Source organism: Haliotis rufescens, unplaced genomic scaffold, assembly GCF_023055435.1.
Source record: "Haliotis rufescens isolate VD_foot unplaced genomic scaffold, xgHalRufe1.0.p SCAF_10, whole genome shotgun sequence".
In the NCBI taxonomy this organism is placed as follows: Eukaryota; Metazoa; Mollusca; class Gastropoda; order Lepetellida; family Haliotidae; genus Haliotis; species Haliotis rufescens.
In genome coordinates, this window is record NW_025963780.1 from 30,381,842 (window position 1) to 30,405,473 (window position 23,632).

The window sequence follows — 23,632 nt, forward strand, 5'->3', positions numbered from 1 at the left end:
GAATATAGGATCCCACATGTTCCTGACACGTAGTGGATCCCTTTCTCTCTGCCTTCCTACGTCACACTACATGTTAAGGCCAATCTGGCAATACCAAGGTGGATGAAAGTATTGACCACTATGTAGACTTACCGTATTCCACGTAATAAGCGCACCGCTCTAAGAAGCGCCCACGGCGATATTTGCTAATATATTGGCTAGTTAACAATCCCAGTTAGCACCCTTTCCGATTGATAATACACAAGACGTATTTATTCGTGTATAATATGCACTCATGTGTTATATGTACCCTTAATAATGGGCAATTAAATTCTGGCAAAATATATCTGTCGTATGTAAACATTTCAGGGTGTGGGTGTGGGGTTATGAGACGTGCTCTGTGCTCTGTTTAAAAAACTCTTCTCTTTTCTACAGTAGTTTTACCACAGGAAAGCAAGACCAGAGGAAGGCATAACTTAACTACGTGTGTATGACGTAAGACATTGAGATATCAAGGTTTCACTCAGGGCCAAACTCTTCACCCAACCCATAAAATATGAACATGTCCATCTTGTTCTTCAAACTTCGTTACTTCACTGGCAGAGTAATGTCCCTATAAAACACAGACTGTTTCATTTCTCTGATGTGTTTTTGCTTCGATGGCCAATCTGTGTGGAACATAAAACTCTGCTTATGTAGAATGTCTTCTTGACGTGTAATACTTTCAAGGTATAACATCATAGGACAACCTGGATATAATAATGAAATGACAAGGAATTCAAGAGCATAAAAGAGGCATTAGATGACCCTGTCTTGCCAGTAACAGTTGTGAGATAGAGTGAGGTAGATAGCTAGGACTGGAAGCTCTTCTTGATGGCAGTGTTGGGGTAGATCTTCCTCCAGGACTCCACCACCACGTTGTCCAGGCCCGCACAGAACGACACGTCGAAGAACCGCAGCTTCTTACAGTTCTCCAGCACCCTATGGCAAACACATGGTGAGTGAGTGAATATGATTTTATGCCACTGTTAGCAATATTACAGCAACATCACGGCATGGGACACCAGAAATAGGCTTCATTTTGCATCAGGAAGTGACATTTATAAAAGCTCAAATTGCACTGAGGTACTTATCATGACATGAACACTTCTACCCTTATTTGTCACCACTCGCCCCTTTCCGTAACCCTCAAGAAGACTCAACCCACTATCGAAGAAAGTTATGTGCAAAAATATGACAAACCAATCAGAATGCATGTATGACATCAAATACTTTGATCAAAAAATCCCTCGGGAATAATTTTTGCTACTTCCCATGTCTTGCATCTAAAAATATACCCAAGGGACAGTTAAATGTGTTCAGTCATACTGTAAAGAATACCGTAAGTCCCGATGTGTTTTAAATAACATCCGGAATATCTATCACATGGGGGATATACATGTGAATCATTAAGCAACGAGTTGACAATTCTTTTACTTATGCCTGTTTGCGCTTAGACGGAACCAAGTCGCAAAAATGGCCACGAGAGGGGCACGAGTTGCTATTCAGCTTGTCCTGGAATAACACGAGTTGGTCACAAATGTTCTAACCTCTGTAACCATGGTCATCTTACCTCTTTGTAGATGAGTATCATATTCACTGGTTAAATGTCTATATTGACTTACATAAAATTCATCAAAATCCACCCAGTGTCCATTTATCCATTCTTTAATACAAACAAACAAACAAACAAACAAACAAACAAACTAGTTTGGTTTAAAATATATCCTATCTTATTCATCATACAATGTCAAAAACAAAATGTACCACTCACTAAATATATTTTATTGTACTCGTGAACCATGTCCTAACATTTCGGATATAAGTCGTGTGTACAATAACATAGAAGTAACATGTGGTCAAATTTGATCTTCATCCTTGAATTACCTTACAGCCGCATCAGCAGTTACCTCCCTTGTGCCCAGAATATCCAGCTGTTCTAGATTGGTCAGGTTCTTGGCTATGGCAAGGAGGTCCACATCACATACAGTCCTGTAGCCAAGCAAAGCAACATTTCACAAACACATTGCTGAAGATTTGTTAACTTGTTGCTTAACACTGCAGTCAACAAATATACTACTCAAAATAAGTTAAGGACCACCCTATTTTTTCCTATCAATGTTAACCATCAACTAGTATTGGGTTCTTTCATATATCAAAAGTTAATCAAAAGTTACTCATGGCAGATTAATTATCATCATATGAAAGAATCGGATGGTCCTTAACTTCATTCATATTTCTGGAGCAGAGAAACCAGATAATGATGCTGTCAGGTGAGGTGAGGTGAAATCGGGTTTAACGTCATGTCCAAGATTATTGCACTTATATAGCGACGTGCATGCACATGTATGTGTGTTTGTGTGGCTGCTTGTACTAGTCCGGACTGATGCCGATTTATAGTGCTAGCACACTGAGATACCATGCCACAGTTTAACGTGAATACAGTATACTGACTCCGAGCCGACCAGTCCTTGTTTTAGCCCCTTAATGCCGAGCGCCAGACAGGGTAACAACAAGTACCATCTTTTAACATCTTTTGGTATGACGCGGCTGGGGATTGAAGTAATTCTTGTGACTGCCAGTCCCTGTGGACCAGCAAATAAGGTATCTTGTAAATCTTGTTGTTGAACAAAACACCGACCATAGTCAACAAATAGGGCCTGTATCGCTCACCTGGATATTTACGCAATCATGACAAAATATACGATTGCATTGTACATGTATATAATACTGCAAATATTTCGTATTTTTGACTCTGTCAGCATTTAAAATGGGTGGATGGCAAATCTGACAGCATGAACGTGTAGTTCTCTACAAACAAATGTAGCATAAAGATCTGAACCATTTCCATGTTATGATCCAGGATAAATCATATTAAAGGCATTATTCTCTTCATAACAAACAAATGTATACAATGTATCTGTTTATTATAGGGTGGGGATAATATCGGTTTGCATGTAAGGTTCTAACTCCTTTGGTGCCAGACAGATGTACTGAAGGGCTAGTCCTGGTAGCATATGCCCATTCCTCTCATACTCTCAATTGTACATATGGTTATCTTAACTGTGTCCAAGTCATAAACTCTTTTTAGCCCCGCCCTTTAGGCCCGGGGGTGGGGGTAGGGTTCAGCCCCTCCATTTCTCCAATTGGAATCCCCACCAACGGAGAAAGCTTCCAACGAAATATGGTTGATAACTATCTCTTAATTCCAGAGAGGAAGTCGTTTAAAGCAATATAGCCAAATTTCCCCTATTTGGCCCCGCCCCTCAGCCCCTTGTGGGGTCAGCCACAGCATTTGTACAATATGAATCCCCACCACCTAGGGATGCTTCCAGTCAAATTTCGTAAATTTCGACTTAGTAGTTTAGAAGAAGTCGTTTGAATAAATTGTTGACATACAGACGATGGACGGACGATCGACGCTATGGTATGGTACAAGCTCAACTTGGTCCTTCTGACCCAGTGAGCTAACAATAGTCATATGACAAATTTGGTTGTGTTTAACTTCTTTTGAGTAGTATATAACCAATGCAGAAACATGACAAATGTGACAATAAGTTGGTACCTGTTTGCAGTGAGGAAGAGCTTGCGTAGTTTCTTACACTTCTCTACTAAACTGATGAGACACCCGGTACTGGAGTGGAGGTCTGTGCTGCAACACAGGTGAATGAATGAGTGTTGGTTAACTCTGCAATATTCACCTACATCATGGTGGCTGGTACATATTCAAGTCTGGACCAGGCATCCAGCTACTGAAAGTATGACCAACAGCCCATACCATCGGTCAGCAATATTCACCTACATCATGGTGGCCGGTACATATCTAAGTCTGGACCAGGCATCCAGCTACTGAAAGTATGACCAACAGTCCACACCATCGGTCAGCAATATTCACCTACATCATGGTGGCCGGTACATGTTCAAGTTTGGACCAGGCATCCAGCTACTGAAAGTATGACCAACAGTCCACACCATCGGTCAGCAATATTCACCTACATCATGGTGGCCGGTACATATTCAATTCAAGAGTTAAATAGTATGACAACAATGCTTTATCTCAACACCAGTTATCTCCCTTTGTAACAACAGGTGCTCACAAATTAGTAATATATAACATGCTGTCTTCAAATGCGTTACAAAATTCTCTTTTTCAGTAGACTAAACTCCACTGACCAATCCACATCGTTCTCTTCTATACTCTGTCCCTTCTTATATGGAAGGGAATCCAAAGAAGGAGATTAGTTTAACACATCTTTGGACAGTACTTTAGTAACATCGCTGTGTCAGCTTCCTGTGGGAGGAAAGCCAAGGGGAAACAGCACATAGATATTTACCACTTGAATCAGCAAGCCCAACAATGTAGCTGACTAAGCATAATTGGTTTCAGGCAAAGAGAAAACAAAGCTATGTGCCAACACATACCACCAGCCTATATCCAGCTCCTCCAATTCAAAGCAGTTGTTGGCAATAGCTTGAAGCCCGATGTATGAGATCTTCCGAGATCGCCAGAGATCAAGAGATCGTAGCTTCCTGAAAACCAACACATCTGACACATGAAATCTTCTTTGTGGTACTATCATGACGCAATGAATGGACTTCTACGTGAGACCACGGGTCAGAAAGTTGAACAGAGAGTACGGCAATCTAAACATGCTAACAAAGAGGCATAACATTTTGGGTCCCCATTCTTGTTTTGGAGTAAATCGTCATTAACAAAAAAACATGAAAATCGTTCATTTGTTTGGACATTCCTCTTTTTCTCAGTCTACATTAACTGGTTGAAATTTAATCAAAATGAAATAAATAAATATTTTAACCACAATTATGACAATAATCCTTAAATTCTGCATAAAAAGTGATTTGGATTTCTTAAGAATTGAGAATGATTTATATCACTTTTCTTCAAATTTTTGGTAGACATTTATATAAAAAGTACAATGGTAATGAGTGACATCGAGGAATACTGTACTTTGAGAACTTCCCCAGTGCTGCAGCAACATCGTCGTGACTGGAGATGCGGCTGCAGGAGCCGATGTTCAGGTGCTGGAGATCAGGGCAGGAACTGCAGAAGATGTAGAGTGGAAGGGTAATAGACCAATCTCATTAAAATCAAATCTTAGTTCTAGCTACTGCTGAACAAAGATCTGAGGACACCCTATTGCAGGTCACGTCAGACCGACCTTTCGCGAACTTTGACCGACCAATGGAATTAGCCAATCAGAAAGCAGCTTTCTCGTGTTTTATGGCACTAATTTCTACTTGGCAACTTCGCTTCAAAACATATTTTGACCAATTCTCGATTAAAAAATTGAAACCTGAACAAAAGAACATTCTCGAATGGCTAATAGAAGGTCTAGCTTGTATGGATTCAGTCGTAAAGCCAATAACTATTGTTCGGAATACCCCGTGTACAAGTTTTCGAGGTTGCATGATCAGGAATCACATTCCGGCTGTCACTTTCATGATCTTGTAAGCGACCTTCTGATTGGTCGGATAAAAGGTCATTCTGACGTGACCCCTAATGAGATGTCCTCAGATCTTTGTTTAGCGGTAGCGAGAACTTAGATCTGATTTTAATGAGATTGGTAATAGACAGGTCAGATACAGGCAGGGATTTGTCCAAGTGTTGCTTCTCGGATTGCTGGCAGCTTGATATCTGTCTAGTAGACTAAGTGGATGATCTGCATTGAGTGGACTCCAATGCCCGCTGTAGTGTAGTCGGGCCCAATGTAGCTAGCGGGACACTTATGAGTGAACTGTATACTGATACATTGATTTTACTGATACCGAATCATTTGTTTTCAAGAGAAGACACAATTCACAGATAATTAGGATTGTGTGAACATATATCAATATTTAATGATAATTTGTAGATTGAGTAGTGCCATCCAGAGAGAACAAAATGAAATTCACAAATGTCCACATCATTGCAAAATGGCAAATGCATATGTGAACCATCGCTACATTATCAATAAACGGAGTCGGCAGAATCTGGTATATTCTGGGTATATGCAGTAGGGCTGAGACGATACATTGCTCACGATCCGATATGAATCAAGTAACTTGCATGTGCCCTTATCTGTGGTGCGTAAGCCATCTTTTTCAAAGACAGGATGGCCAAATACCTGTCACACTGATGATTTACAGTTGGCAGTGTCAAATATGACGCAATGGATGAAAAGTTTTCACTACTAATTTTCACCTTCTATTTAGTGTCTGATGTAACATTTATTATAGCAAACATTTAAGGTATGAAGCGATATTTTTTACTAAGTGTGCGACTGTGGTACAGAAGTAAAAAAAAATGCGATCCACCAATGCATCAATGTATCGTCCCACCTGAGCCTCCCATAGAAGGAATCATGTGACAGCGAAATCTTCTGTTTTGGACATTACATGATGTCAAAAGGTATACATCCACAAAAACATGAGCCAGTTTAGCAAACTTGTTTCACAGTGACAAGTCAGTAAACTAAGCAGGGGTCTGTGACCTTTTGAAAATGGACAAACCTCAGGAACGTGCAGTAATCATTGAGATATCCAGTGCTAGGTGTACAGACAATGACAATATTATAGGGATTCAGAGTATTCCCCTTATTTATATACTTATCCCGACACAACAGCAATATTCCTTCTTGCTTCGATCATATAACAGTGTAGGACATTGTGAAAACAGTGAGTGAGTATTGTTTTATGCTGCTTTTAGCAATATTCCAGCAATATCACAGCGGGGGACACCAGAAATGGGCTTCACACATTGTACCCATGTTGGGAATCGAACCCGAGTCTTTGGCGTGACGAGCGAACGCTTTAACCACTAGGATACCCGACCGCCCCTGTGAAAACAGTAATCACTGGAACACACCCTCCAACCAGCTCACTCCCAGCATGCTCCTGTACAACTCATCTCTTTTTCCACGATCACCAGACAGGTGACAAGTGGATCCAAACGTCATGACCTGTTGTGTCAGGATAAGCATATAAATAAGGGGAATACTCTAGATTCCCTATTTTGTAACTTATCCCTCCACAACAGTATGCAATTATCCCACGGTGGGACGGAGGGGTGGATCAACTGCATGTCCCCATTTGAAATTGAGTGGGCAAGAGCATGGACTAGACTAGACTGCCACTTCGTCTTCAACCCAAGGGTGTGTTCAACTTCACTAGTCCTGTAATCACTACATCACCACCATGTCTGGTGACAGGTAAGGCTGGATCTGAAATTACATTCAACTGGAGGTACTCGAAAGTACGTAGTACCCTCGGTACAGAGTTTAATGCAATCATTCCATAGAGAGAAAGAACAAACATGCAGGCGTATCGGTATGGGTGTCCAGAATAGCAGGTGTTCTGTTCCAATTCATCAACAGCGATGGGGAGGTGCGACGAGTTGGTGTGCGAAGACAAGAGCACCCAGCTGGTGGACTCCATCAACATCCGCAACGGACAGATCTTGGGAGTAGAATTGGCGAAAGTAGAGTTGGTTCGCCAAAAGCAACTTCGAATGATGTCTGTGACAGAGCTGTTTGTGTGTAGTGCATTGTGGATGCCAACGTCCGATTTTCAATTTCATGTGGATGGGAAGTGCTAGGCGGTTCCAACCAAGCATGGGCGTAAGCCTGAAGAATGGTGGAACGTAACCAAAATGACAGGGTATTCTTGGAGATATTCCTGTGACCCTCCTCTGTGATTGGGAGGAAAAGGCGTTTACGTTGATGCCGAAAACGACGAGTGACTTTAATATAATTTGGAAATGCATGAACAGGACATAGAGAGATGTCCTCTATGTCACCAGACCCAACGAAGTTAGTCAGCGGGGCAATAGTGAGCGGGTGATCTGCTTGACCAGGCAATAAAGTCCCACATTAAGCCAAGATGTACCTCTGCACATGGACCACAGTCAAACGTGATTCAGGTGATGTGGAGAACGTGGAGTTCACTGACACGTACCACAGTGGCAAAGGACAGGAGAAAGGCAGTTTTCTGCATAAGATATACCAGTTCCACTTCGGAAAAAGGTTCGTAGGGAGACATGAGGAGGTGATGTAGAACCAGTCCCAAGCCCTAGTCTCGAAAGATAACCATTTCTGGTCATACAAGGAGGCTGTAGAAAGGCGGGGTGTCGGACGAAACTCCTGGCCGTCAATGCATTCTGTAAATTGACCATACTCATAGATGTGTGGTTGATGAGTGTGGATTTCTGAGCATACCGGGAAATACAGAGAGTTTTAAGTCTGGCTCTCCTGCGCGTCGGAGCGGGAACCACGTCCGACTGAGCCAAAAAAGCGCAACCAAAAGTATCTTCACATTCACTGTAAATGCCAGTTTCTGGAGAACACGGGGAAGGAGCGCCGGATTTGGAAACGGATATGCGTGTAGGCCGTTCCACTTGATGTGAGTGTGTCGTGATCCCAAGCCAGAGTGTCTGGTATTGTTGATATGAATGTCTGAAGCTGGAGGTTGTAACGTTTGGCGAATAAGTCGCTGTTTGGTTGGCCGAAGGGCTGGCAAATCATCTGGAAAACATCTGGTGTGACTACCACTCCGTGGGTGCTGACTGACTGAGGCGAGATAGGGTGTTGTGTATCTGCCACTCTGTGGGTGCTGACTGACTGAGGCGAGATAGGGTGTCGTCGAGAATGTTGGAAACGCTGGGAATGTGACGAGCTCTCACCTCCAGCGGGATGGCGTCTATGTGACGACAGAACATGAACGTGAGGTTTAGGAGACTCTATGAGTGAGTGGATCCCAGTTGATATCCCAATGGAGAAACGGGGCGGTCCATAATCCTGAGGCCCGGAGGCCCGGAGGTCCTTGAGATGGGCCCCTCATCCTTTGATGCATCCACGAACAGGTGTTGAGAGGGAACGAGGTGGGTCAAAGAAACCCTGTTGAAGATGTTTGACTCAAGGGTCCACCAGTGGAGTTAATGTCTAAGCGTGGCTGGGAGAGATACAACTTGGTCTCTTGGTCCTCTATGTCACCAGACCCAACGAAGTTAGTCAGCGGGGCAATAGTGAGCGGGTGATCTGCTTGACCAGGCAATAAAGTCCCACATTAAGCCAAGATGTACCTCTGCACATGGACCACAGTCAAACGTGATTCAGGTGATGTGGAGAACGTGGAGTTCACTGACACGTACCACAGTGGCAAAGGACAGGAGAAAGGCAGTTTTCTGCATAAGATATACCAGTTCCACTTCGGAAAAAGGTTCGTAGGGAGACATGAGGAGGTGATGTAGAACCAGTCCCAAGCCCTAGTCTCGAAAGATAACCATTTCTGGTCATACAAGGAGGCTGTAGAAAGGCGGGGTGTCGGACGAAACTCCTGGCCGTCAATGCATTCTGTAAATTGACCATACTCATAGATGTGTGGTTGATGAGTGTGGATTTCTGAGCATACCGGGAAATACAGAGAGTTTTAAGTCTGGCTCTCCTGCGCGTCGGAGCGGGAACCACGTCTGACTGAGCCAAAAAAGCGCAACCAAAAGTATCTTCACATTCACTGTAAATGCCAGTTTCTGGAGAACACGGGGAAGGAGCGCCGGATTTGGAAACGGATATGCGTGTAGGCCGTTCCACTTGATGTGAGTGTGTCGTGATCCCAAGCCAGAGTGTCTGGTATTGTTGATATGAATGTCTGAAGCTGGAGGTTGTAACGTTTGGCGAATAAGTCGCTGTTTGGTTGGCCGAAGGGCTGGCAAATCATCTGGAAAACATCTGGTGTGACTACCACTCCGTGGGTGCTGACTGACTGAGGCGAGATAGGGTGTTGTGTATCTGCCACTCTGTGGGTGCTGACTGACTGAGGCGAGATAGGGTGTCGTCGAGAATGTTGGAAATGCTGGGAATGTGACGAGCTCTCACCTCCAGCGGGATGGCGTCTATGAGACGACAGAACATGAACGTGAGGTTTAGGAGACTCTATGAGTGAGTGGATCCCAGTTGATATCCCAATGGAGAAACGGGGCGGTCCATAATCCTGAGGCCCGGAGGTCCCTGAGATGGGCCCCTCATCCTTTGATGCATCCACGAACAGGTGTTGAGAGGGAACGAGGTGGGTCAATGAAATCCTGTTGAAGACGTTCGACTCAAGGGTCCACCAGTGGAAGTAAGGTCTAAGTGAGCTGGGAGAGATACACCTTGATCTGGTGGGTCCTGATCGAACCATGGTTGAAGAAAAATATGCAGATGACGTAACTGCAGGCATCCTCGGTGAGTAGCCCCAAGGATGGATCCACCCGTAGGTGTAGCTGAGGTAGTGGAGGTGACAGTCGCAGGCTTACGAGAGGGGTTTGAAGTCTGGCGCTGTAGTTGTTGGTGAGCTCTTTTTCGGAGTTATGCTAGGTAAACGTTGAAATGGTCGGAGGAAAAGTGGGTACTTTCAAAACATCGCTGGGCCTGGCATTCAGGGCAAAGGCCATCGATTTCTTCTCATGGCAGTCCACGCACTTTTGAAGATGGCAAAGGTATTCCTCAACCCCTAACACCATCTTCGAAATGATCACATCATCCATAATATTTCAACGAGAATAAGAATGGACAACATCATGAACATTAACCGACACACAGCCATTTGCATTCAAATGAGGAAGGTATAAAAAAAAAAGAGAAACAGAAACCAAAATGAAGCTTTCATGTGCCGAAAGTTATGTTAACAATGGTGAGGAAAGAATCGTGTGTGGAATGTAAGTAGCCATTATTACATATATTTATGGATAAGGAATGGCTAGGGACCTGTAGATAAATGTACAAAGACAAAAACTCAATTCAAACCGAAATGACAAACAAATGAAATAAAAAATGTGGAGTGGAAACAAAACCTCCGTTCACTACGGGTGATGAAAGAAAAGTGATGAATAGTACAGAAGCATGCTGGGAGCGAGATGGTCGGAGGGTGTGTTTCAGTGATTACTGTTTTTACAATGTTCTCCACTGTTATCATGGTTATATGTTTGTTTTTTGTTTAACGCCGCACTCAGCAATATTTCAGCTGTATGATGGCAGTCTGTAAATAATCAAGTCTGGACCAGACAATCCAGTGATTGACATCATGAGCATCGATCCACGCAATTGGGATACCAAGTGATCCAAGTCAGTGAGCCTGACCACCCGATCATGTTAGTCGCCTTTTACGGCAAATTTTTATGGTTGCTGAGGACCTAATCTACCCTGTTCATCACGGGTAACACTGTTATATGATTAAAGCAAGAAGTAATATTGCATACTGTTATGGAGGGATAAGTTAAAAATTATACTGACTATATGATGTTGAGGAGGGGCGTGAGCTCAATGAAGGTTCGGTACAGATTCAGCTTCTGCAACTTGGCCACGTGGGTCAGCTCCATCATACCCTGCCCATCAATCTTCCGACAGCAGCTCAAGTCCAGATCTAGCAACAAACAACAAACTTGAAACCATGCTTACAGTGAGTGAGTATGGTTTTACGCCGCTTTTAGCAATATTCCAGCTATATCACGGCGGGGGACACCAGAAATGGGCTTCACACATTGTACCCATGTCGGGAATCGAACCCGGGTCTTCGGCGTGACGAGCGAACGCTTTAACCACTAGGCTTCCCGACCCGCCCTACAGTGAAAACATACTGACTATATTTTACGACTGATAATATATATAGATGATATTGAACAAAATATATGTCTATAGCCACCATTAAATGTGAGAGTGAATATTGTTTAACACCACAGTCCAGCAATATTTCAGCAGCCTGTAACTTTGGGGTAAGCCAACCAGTGGTTGACAGCATAAGCATCAATCCAGGACACCATGAGGTCATCAAAGTCAGCCAGCTGGAAACGACCGAGCATGTGTATGGTGGATGCTTGTACTAGTCCAGATTACTACCGCCTTCATAGTGCTTAGCCGAACAGCCTTGTATTAGCCCCTGAATGAGTGAGTGAGTGTGTTGGGTTTAACACAGCTTTTAACAGTATTCCAGTTATATCACAGTGTGTCAGCTTAATGTGGGAGGAAATCCCAAAGTGATGCAGGTCTCAGACGTATACCACTTCGGTGAAACCCACGAGCACGGGTATGGTGCCGACCGGGATTCGAACCCACAATCATAGGTTTCTGGCGTGTCCAAGGGACGCAACTCTGTACAGCGAATCGCGGCGCCTTAGACGACTGGGCCACCCGTGCCCCCTACTTGACCACAGAGGTGGGCTACCATCAGGTATGAACTGTGTGTGTGTGACTACCTGTCAGTTGTGGACAGTTTTCTGCAATCAGCTTCAAATATTCCCTAGTCACAAACTGGCAGCAAGACAGCCCCAAACAGGTCAAAGTCTGACCACAGACGCCCAGAAATCTAAGAAATAGATGAGTATAATATAGAATAAAGAACAAAATATAATTGCTAAATTGGACATTTAGGGTTGCCTAGTAAATCTAATAAATAGTTGTCATTAGGACACAATATATTGAACACAAAATTTTCACCAATTTTTCAAACAAATATGAGGCAGGTGAGGTGAGGTGAAATGGAGTTTAATGTCGCATCCAAGATTATTGCACTTATATACATAGCGATGTGCATGTATGTGTGTATGTTTGTGTGGCTGCTTGTACTAGTCCAGGCTGATGCCGATTTATTGTGCTAGCTCACTGAAATACCATGCAGCAGTTTAACATGAATACCCCACCCAGACACAGTATACTGACTCCGAGCCGACCAGTCCTTGTTTTAGCCCCTTAATGCCGAGCGCCAGACAGGGTAACAACAAGTACCATGTTTTAACGTCTGTAGGTATGACGTGGTTGGGGATCGAACCCCGGACCTTCCGCTCTCCGAGCGGACACTCTACCACTAGACCACGGAGGCGGTGTATATGAGGCAGGAGGCATTTAATCTCTTATATGTATTTCAAAAACAAACGGTTCAGGCATCTGTGAACATAACCTTTAACTGTTGACAGATGGGATGCACATGAAGCATGAATATATGGTTGGCTAAGTATGTGGTGTGTTTCTTCCAGTTGTCGCCGGTTATATTTAGGGTTAGTTGCCAAGAGTTATTTCTGTTTCATTTTACGACGCTTTATCTCGCAATCTTACTCCTGGTTGTCTTACCAGCAGTATCTCTGCACATACCTGGGAAAGGTCCTCACAGCGATAGTACGTTCCCGGAGCTCTCTATACTATCGCTGCCACCAGTCAAAACTCCCCACTGTGAATAGGTGGCCACAACCATGCTTGAACTCGCAACCGAATGACCGTTATGTTTACAAATAAGTGACGACTGTCATGACGCCGAATACACTTATCGCTGCTAAATTACTTTCTTCGTTTGTCAATTTGAATTTCTGTTTCATTAAAACTATCGTGTTATTTATATAGTAAAAATGTAAGGGAGAAGTTGGTTGATTTTCCGTTAGTCTGCAATCTCGAACCAATCTGATTATCAAAACAACAAAGTAAATTCATCTGGAAAACATGGTCAGTCGTAAACCTTTTCAAATTGAAATATCATGGCATTGCCAAAGACATAAACAAAAGTATAAACGTTACTACATATGGGGTTAGAGGGCAAATTTCAAGATTCTTGTAATGGCCGCGCCCACACTGGTGGCAGCGATGTTACCGAGAGTGTAACGAAGGTGTCACACGCTGGGAAGGAGTTTGATACCTGGGGTGTGACGTGAACACTTTCAAATGCCACTTTATCTCATGCCATTGAAGAGGGAAGACGTTCTTTCTCTCTTGACTTATCAATTCATGTTGATGTCATTTATATCTTTTTACAGGTATGTACCCTTATCTATCTACTTTCTTTATGGTAATCTAGTCAATAGAATAGGTAACGCGACTGTAGAAACTTAATCATAAATGTAATAAATTGTGAATATCATTCTCCTTAAAAAGGCACTGCGTTGCACGAGAAAACTAATTCAAAATTTAAAGCACCATCCCGTAAGTAAGATTGTGAGTGAAAGATCTGGTTAAGTTCCATTGTTTATCATGTATATATATTTGATCAATACATAAAAGATCATTAAAAATGTTACTTTTATTGTTGTGACGTCACACCTAACGTGTGCCGCCCAAAACATTTATTGCTGCATTTGTAGTATATAAAGTAACAGTGTTTGAATATTATATTGTGCCATTCTATTCAACGTAATTATGAAATGCCACTTTTTGTCACACCATTGCTGAGGGAAGACATTCTTTCTCCCTTGACTCATTCAATTCATTTATATATTTTTACAGGTAATAAATCCTTTTGACAAGCTACTAATAATGTGCTAGATAAAACACACAGGAAAGAAGTGGGATTCCAGCCTTGCGCATGTGCAAGAGGGTTGGGCAGCAAGGTACTATTACTTGCACAACTGATTACAGATAGTTGACAGTGAAGAGGACTTCTGTTGAAACTGTGAAGATTTTGTGATGACGGTCAAACTACAGGATTAATGGCAATGGTGTAATCATGGTAGGAGATTTTTTGCATTTGCATGGATTATCAGTTTTTCAATGTATGTTGCTAAAATGACTAATTTCTCCATTATGTCCATAGAAGAAAACAACGACTCCAAAACTCACATCAGGAAGCTTGTTTAAGGAAAAATCATATTCAATCTACTTCAAGTACTTTTCACAAATTGAGCAAGACTGATCGAGACTTATTCCCTATGTCAGACTGTATGCTTAAGTCGTTGTCTGACCTGGTAAGAGCTGTAGTTGTGATGGGACCATTCTTGCCACACCAGGATAGATTTAGCCTCTGTATCATGTAACACCGACACTGTAGGCTGTCCAACACCTCGTCTGATATCTGAAACAGATGCTTCATGTTACTCCTCTCACACGGATTCAGTCAGGGAGCCTGTCAAGGGCATTTCTACTTTCTCCATATTAGGGACTGGTCATTTATTATAGGGGTGGGTGGGCTGGTGGGATTGGTCTTAGGAGTGTAACATGGCTGCCCCTCCCTACAATAAGGCCCTAAATAATAATCAAATTTATTCCTTTTTTATTTTAAAAAATAGAACGGTGTCATTTTTTCATGCCCCCATAATTGTGATGAATTTTGGTGCTCCCCAACCAGTTTTACCCACTGGCTTTATCCTGAAAGGTAACCTACCCATTACATGAAAATTTACAATACTGATACAGCTATTGCAATAAAACTGCAACAGGTTGCCATTGTACAAAGGGAACTTAGCGCTAAGGTGATCGTAACTCCCATACTATCACATAGACTTACAACAGTCGTAGCGCTAAGATCGCTTTGTACAACGGCACCCAGGTTGATAAGTACCTCTATCATCCTACAAACTAGTCCCTAGACCAGATTATTTACACACCGCAGTCATATAGCTGGAATATTGCTGAGTGTGACATTAAACAACAAACAAACCAAACCAAACCCTATATCACAAAGTGATTGTAGCGCTATGACTGTCCTAACTACTATACTTTGAGAAGGACTAAAATCTCTTTGTGACATGGGATCTAGGATCCATCAGCTTGCTTGGAAATAAATGAGTGAGTGAGTGAGTGAGTCGGGTTTAACGCCGCTTTTAACAGTATTCCAGTCATATCACGGCGTGTCAGCTTAATGTGGGAGGAAAGCCCGAAGTGATGCAGGTCTCAGACGTTTACCACTTTGGTGAAACCCACGAGCACGGGTATGGTGCTGACAAACCTAGAAACATAATCGGGGCGAACCGGGATTGGAACCCACAATCATAGGTTTCTGGCGTGCCTAAGGGACGCAACTCTGGACAGCGAATCGCAGCGCCTTAGACGACTGGGCCACCTGTGCCCCCTGGAAATAAATGAGTAAAGGGATTGATTACTGTCAAGTATAAATTACGACTGCTACAAAACGAAAGACTCTTCTGAAAGAGTATCCATAGCTACCTGAGGCCAGTGTGGCTGCAGGTTGACCTGGGTGTACAGCAGGGGGTCGTAACAGTGCTGGCGCAGCAACCTGTACATGGAGACAACCAATCGTAGTCAAGTTAGTCAACACCTATTTGGGCTCGGATGGGTAACTTGGGTACCCGGGTTGGGTGGGTACTGAGTTGGACCTGTGCCCTTGCCCGTGGCTAGTCATGTGATATATTGTTCAATTACAAAAAAATATCTAAAACTCCATGGTTACACTATGAGTGACTAATGTTTGCATTTATTTCTAAGCATGCATTCCTTCTGAGTTCTATATGTTTGAATAAAGATAAAACTTCAGTCAACTTCAGTGTATGCATGACCAGATTGTTTTATATGTGAGTGAGTGAGTGAGTGAGTGAGTGAGTGAGTGAGTGAGTGAGTGAGTGAGTGAGTGAGTGAGTGAGTGAGTGAGCAAGCAAGCAAGGTTTTACGCTGCATTTAACAATATTCAAGCTATATCACAGCGGGGGACAGCAGAAATGGGCTTCACACATTGTACCCATGTGGGGAATCAAACCCTGGTCTTCGACGTGACAAGTGATACTTAAACCAGTAGGCCACCCCACCGCCCCTTTACAAAAAGACAAGCAGATCTATAAACATGGTAAACACATAATGTTTCTCTCTCAATTGTGTCCTTGTGGCCTTACTTGCATGTCTGGGAGGCACAACATATAGAGGGTGTATCCAGATAGCTGAGGATGAGTTGAATGACCTCCTCCTGAAATTGATAAACAATTTATATAATATAAACATATGTTCATAATAATCTTAACAAACTAAACATGGAATACCTCATTGAAAAAGATGCAAGAAACACATTTTCTATAACCATTACAAGAACATAGTGACCACATCTACAAATCAGTACTGAAGTGAAGGCTATTTTTTAATGTCAAAGTCAGCAATTCTCAACACACCTATACCACGCTTGTTTGTAAACAAGTCTGAATCAGAAAGCATCAAGAGTCATCTGGTCACAACACGCTATCAGTCCAGCTATAGAGCCTGACCCCCTGACACAAATAAGCCGACTTAACCCAGTCCATACAGTTGTTACAAGACCCGTGAAGATTCCGGGGTAGAACAGGTCTTCAGCAACCCATGCTTGCCGTAAAAGGTGACAATGCTAATCGTAAAAGGCGACCAACGGGATCGGGTGGTCAGGGTCGCTGACTTGGTTGACACATGTCATCGATCCCAATTGCGTGGATCGATGCTCATGATGTTAGTCACTGGATTGTCTGGTCCAGACTCGATTATTTTACAGACCGCCGTCATACAGCTGGAATATTGCTGAGTGCGGCTTTAAACAACAAACAAACAATCAAACAAAACAGTTGTTACCAAGATTGGGGTTAACACATCAAACCCCAACAAGGCGATCCAACTCTTTGACAACTAGGCTACCTTATCACCCAAATATAATGTTTTACCTTACCTGATGCTACACAGTGCCTTAGCTTCCCTACCTTTTACAGTACTGGAACAGAGAGACAGTTGAAACAGACTATAGCCCTTGCCTTGCCTCATACTCATACTTGGGCTGGGATGATACACCAACTGTGAGATCCGATATGTATCACGATACCTTACTGACGATCCAATATGTATCACGATACTTGCATGTGCTCTTATCTGTGGTGTGCAAGCCATCTTTCTCATAGACAGGATGGCCAAATACCTTGCAAACTGACAATTTACAGTTGGCAGTGTCAGGTATGGCACAACAAATGAAAATATTTATGTTTTCACTATTAACTTGCACTACTGATTAGTGTTTAGTGGAACAGGTATTACAGTAAACATTTAAGGTCAGAATCGATATTTTGTACTTAGTGTGTGACTGTGATCGATACTGGTATCGAGAAGTAAAAAATCACAATCAACCGATGCATCCGTGTATCGTCCCGACATTTTCATAAGTTTCTTATGTTTTCTGATGGTGTTGCAACCATATATCCTTTCCCTGGTACATATATCCACTTATCTGAGGCATATTTCTTGTTTAATTCTACTTTTTCCTACGACCACGTAACTTTGCATGTTTTGCGCCTTGGTCACCATCTTGCTTTTCACATTCCTTGTGTCATGTTTGCTATAGTTTCATAAACTATTGGTTAATCTCTCATATATTTTCTTGTAAATGACTTTCAGTTTACATATTTCCTATTATTTAGGCATAATATGTTTCTGTTGTCTACCAGGCACTCTCCACACTGTGGTTGTGTTTGGGTGTTTGTATTTACTTTTTTTTAGTAACGTGTTATGCTTTAACATTTTATACTGGTAATCTTACTGCTGTTTACATTTTTTGATGAATGACTTCCCATCCCAAGTCGGGAAAAGACCCACATCATCTTTGCCCTTACAGCCGTCCTGTGAGTTATTTCTGGACCAGACAATCCAGTGATTGTCATCATGAGCATTGATCTACGTAATTGGGATATAACAAAAAGCATCTACCAAGCTGCGAGCCTGAAAACCCGATCCCATTAGTCATCTCTTATGACAAGGAAAGTGGCTGAAGACGATTTCTCAACCAGATCTTCACAAGTTCCGAATAATATGAAAAGTATTAGATGGACAAAGTCTTGTCTAAATCTTACAGGTAAACAGCCAAAGTATCCATTCACAACAGGCTTCCAGTCCTTGTTGGTTGTCTCTGGGGGATGGGTGTCTCTCAGTTCCAGCCTCTCCAGGGACTGTGTGAGAGTCTTGTTGGTAACTGCCCAGGCCTGGTACTGGTCCTTGTCGGTCAGCCCCTGCAGAATCACGGCATCCAGCTCGGTGTAGTACTGCAGCTTCTCATGACACAGCTCCAGGCGGACCAGGCTGCAACAGACATACATCACTCAGTTACATAAACAGACCTTGATAGACCGTGAATCTAAACCACCGACAATATGTCAGATCTTTGACCCTTACCAAGACCAATATGATAGAACTTCTATCACCGACAATATATCAGACCTTAGACCTTGGACCTTTACAATATGATAGACCTTGAATCTAAACCACCGACAATATGACAGACCTTGGACCCTTACCAAGACCAATATGATAGAACTTGAATCACCGACAATATGTCAGACCTTGATTCTTGGAACTTTACAATATGATAGACCTTGAATCTAAACCATCGACAATATGACAGATCTTGGACCCTTACCAAGACCAATATGATAGACCTTGAATCTAAACCATCGACAATATAACAGACCTTGGACCCTTAACAAGACCAATATGATAGACCTTGAATCTGAACCACCGACAATATGTCAGACCTTGGACCCTTACCAAGACCAACATGAAAGACCTTGAATCTAAATCACCGACAATATGACAGACCTTGGACCCTTACCAAGACCAATATGATAGACCTTGAATCTAAACCATCGACAATATAACAGACCTTGGACCCTTAACAAGACCAATATGATAGACCTTGAATCTGAACCACCGACAATATGTCAGACCTTGGACCCTTACCAAGACCAACATGATAGACCTTGAATCTAAATCACCGACAATATGACAGACCTTGGACCCTTACCAAGACCAATATGATAGACCTTGAATCTAAATCACCAACATGTCAGATCTTGGACAAATACCAGGACCAGTATTACAGCAGCAGATTATAACCATGATAACATAGCATTAAACTATGTTCTCTACTTACTCGGTAGCAAAGTTGACAGTGTTGAGGGGTGGGGAGAAGACTCGCGGCCTCATCTCTATCTGTGTGGGAGTGTCGGACCACAGGGTCACCCATCTGGAATCAGGAAGCACAAAACAAACACATGAAGCATCAGAAGCATGTTGGTCCCGGGAAGTTCTACCACATAACACTACTTCATAGTGAGGTGAGGTAAAATTGGGTTAACGTCATGTTCAAGATTATTGCCCTTATACTTGTACAAGTCAGAACTAATGCCAACTGAGATACCATGTCGCAGTTTAACATGAATACCCCACTCAGACACAGTATACTGACTCCGAGCCGACCAGTCCTTGTTTTATTCTATTAATGCCTAGCGCCAGGCAGGTAAATAAAAAGTACCATCTAATAAAGTCTATTTGTGTGGTGCTGATGGGGATCGAACGCTCTCTGGACAGACGCTCTTTCCACTAGACCATGGAGATGGACACTTCATATTGATTGATGGATTGATTGATTGAGGTTAACGACAAATTGAACAATATTTGCATGATTTGAGTCATATCAATTATGTTCCGACTTGATGAGGTTGGAAAGATGAAAGTGTTGTAGACATTCACCACGCTGACAAAACTCATCAGAAAGAGCAGATAGAGCAAAGATCATAACTGGTATTAATCTGGAATGGTAAACAACATACAGCAGATCCTCGCCGCTAAGGGAGACGACTCTGCACAGAGGTCCTGTGGCCTTTGACCACAGGGCTACCCATTCTGACTTACTTCCACAGATATTCTCTGACAACAACTTCTTTTTTTTACCAAAAGAATGACCATGAGGAATGTTGCCTTTCTAATAGCTGTGGAGAATACACAATGTCTTAGGACTCTTGCTTGATGCATTAATAGCTGTACATACTGAAATAATTTTCTTATTTGAAGTTTACACGATATAAAGCTTTTTCACTGGAAGAGAGGCCAATCACATGACTTAGAAACTGACTTTCATAAGCGTATGAACGACTTAATTTGACGTTCATACTTTTTTTCATGAGACTGTTCTGGAAATAACTTAAACACTGAGACGGACTACTTCCACATTCCTGGGGAAACCCCTGGGAATTCTCTCGGAAATATACAAAAACGTTCTTTCTGATCATTAAGACCCTTTCATCTTGAACTCAACTTTTTAACATACATTGAGAAATGTCGGAGAGTTTGACTACATGATCATTCACAAATATTCTCACTACGACCCACCCTAGTGAACAAAACATAGAAATGCACATGCACTATCGTAGTATCGACTCGATCCATGTCTAGACTGACAGTTACGGTCTACAGCAATCAATGAGTTTACCTTAGTATCTATCTGACACATCTTTATAATGACTTAACATAACAGATCTTTCTCACCCAGTGTTGATATTATTAGAATACATTTCTTGTAAACAAACAATGACAGATGTTCCTGTAAAGCAAGTTGAGCATACATATGCTCATGTCACCTCTCTTTTGGGGTAATTATCGTACTCCATGGCACAGCTTGTTGTTGTATGGCTATCAGTGTAAACATGAACTCACATGTATAGCATGGTATAGATGCTACAAACCTCGAGGTATAATATAGTGATATAAAAAATTATAAGAATTGACTTTCACTTTCTGTGAGTTCATTGGAGTATGAACCTTCATAGAGTGAGGGCCAAACATTGTATGAACGTTGTCGCAAGCTTCGACGTTCATATAGTTTGGCCCTCACTCTATGAAGGTCCATACTCCAATGAACTCACACAAAGTAAAGGTCAATTCATGAATATATACATTTAGATCCATGACAACCTCTCTGATTGTATACTCAGAACAACAGGTGTGAAAGAGGAAAGAACCATTGTCATAGTTACGTTACTTTTCCTGTGTCTACATCAGTACCAGCTGTAGTATCACATGCCATTATCTTGACAACTGCTCCAGGGTGGTAGGTCTCATACACATCCAGTCGGATTGGATACACTTTCTGCTCAAATGATAATTCTGAAACAGATAATATATAATTAAACTTAAAGGTAACCAGTGAGCCATACCAAAAAGCTTCCAGACATCAGCATGATCGGTATCAAATGACCAAAATATTTATCTTTAGTTTTGAATATAGACAGCTGATAGACCAGTCTTGTAAGGACTTTGGTTAGGAGTCCTCTATTGCCTAAAAATTAGAACAAAGAAGAAAATCTATGATTGGAAAACTAAGTTCATTCTTGTAACTTTGTTTAAAATTAAAGGTTGGTAATTTGTACTAATCTATTACCTATGAAATCCATACTGCAGTATGCTCTAGGTGTCTTCTTGTAGACTCTACATGATGCTGGAGCTTGACGCCACCAGGGGCCGTATGTCCTCTGTAATGGCAAATAATCATAATAAAGGATTTATGATCATGATGATAACATCCGCAGATTTGGAATATGTTTCATAGTCATAATTAGGTTTTACATTGTTGAATAAGTTTACTGGACAAAACAGGCACAAGGTAAGTATTACCCTGATTAATTACCTATTACCATGATTACCTGATTACTTGCCCTATATCTTAATCATTTTGGCTAGAGTTCCTGATGTTATTATCCCTCCAAACTATGTTCTGTGGTGGATATAGAAACAGGTTCTGTCTAGTGTCTGTCTGTCCATCACATTTTGTTTCCAGACTATAACTCAGAAACTGTTCAATATTTCTTCATGAAATGAATGAACTGGCATGCATTGAAGTTGTGCCTTGCCATTCATGAATTTGTTTAGATATGACTAAAGATGTGGCCCCTGTCGGGATTCCGGGTTAGGATAGGTCCCCAGCAACCGATGTTGGTCAGTAGTGGATTGGGTGGTCCCACTCAGTGACTTTTGGGATTGTGTGTCATCGTAAACAGACGGTGTGGATTGTTGCTCACAATATCAATCACTGGATTGTCTAGTCCAGACCCGATTATTTACAGGCGTCCATCATATAGCTGGAATATTTCTGAGTGCGGCGTTCAACAACAAACAAATTAAACAAACAATGATATATCCCCATGTTATGGGTTTTAAGACGCTTAAGAAACAGTCATAGTTTTCTGGCTAGTCACAAGAACAACCTAAAATATCTCACTCACTTATAAAAGACAACTTTATCTTAAAAAACATGCCATCACCTGAGTATTTACAATGTCTCTGTGAAGACACAACCCTTCTTATTGTGGGAGTACTCACGATAAAAATTGTCATGGGAAAATGTATGATGTTAGAAAACATATGATCATGATGATCCGACGATTGTATTTGGGTTCAATCAGATATTTCATAGGTCACTCTTGACAATCCAATGATAACAAAAAATAGCCATTCAGACCAAATTGGCTTGTCTGTTTTGATTGGCTCCGATTCATACATTCACGAAATTGACCAATTCATTCACCCCCATCAACCCATAACATGCCTAAGAGTGTGTTTGCATTAGTGCATCTGACATGTCAGAGCATTGTATCCGCCCACGGTTAAGATCGCTTTTTGCAGAGACCATCTGCTTCTTGGAACATGGATCAAATAAGGAAAACACTGGGCCTGGCTCAAAATGGTTGACTTGATTTATGACAAAAATACTTCCACGATAACTACCGAACATATCAGCTGTCTACTTACAAACACGCACGCTTGAGTAAAATCTCCATAGCCTGGATAAATATTTGATTTTCCGGCCAAGTTACAAGCAGTGTAAGAGATGCTTGTTTCACTTCCGTACTGTGAACTGAAATCAACCACATCTTTGGCGTAGTGCTGAATAATATTTAAATCTTGCAGGTGTTTGAGAGAATCGTCTTGTTTCGACGCCATGTTGTAAACGGAAGTAAACAAAATGCAAATATGAAATATTTAGTTTCGTATAAACATGAAATTGCAAAACAAAAGTTACCACAAGTGCTAATTTAGCTTATTTAACATAACAACATCATAAACAATATCGACATTAATTAAAAAATTGAAAGGGAGTTTTGTTG

General features: G+C 41.8%; 1 protein-coding gene across 1 annotated transcript; it reads right to left on the bottom strand.

The window, feature by feature from the left end:
• Positions 1-244: 244 nt before the first annotated feature.
• LOC124135102 (F-box/LRR-repeat protein 4-like) lies at positions 245-23,468 on the bottom strand. The gene is made up of 15 exons (XM_046500303.2): positions 23,277-23,468; positions 21,910-22,000; positions 21,506-21,635; positions 19,624-19,716; positions 18,548-18,773; positions 16,589-16,659; positions 15,909-15,978; positions 14,708-14,817; positions 12,242-12,351; positions 11,283-11,412; positions 4,988-5,080; positions 4,441-4,548; positions 3,584-3,670; positions 1,906-2,010; positions 245-960 (listed from the first exon to the last, which is right to left on the bottom strand). The coding sequence occupies exons 1-15, from the start codon at positions 23,466-23,468 to the stop codon at positions 831-833; spliced, it is 1,746 nt and encodes a 581-aa protein (XP_046356259.2). The 3' UTR covers positions 245-830.
• Positions 23,469-23,632: the final 164 nt, after the last annotated feature.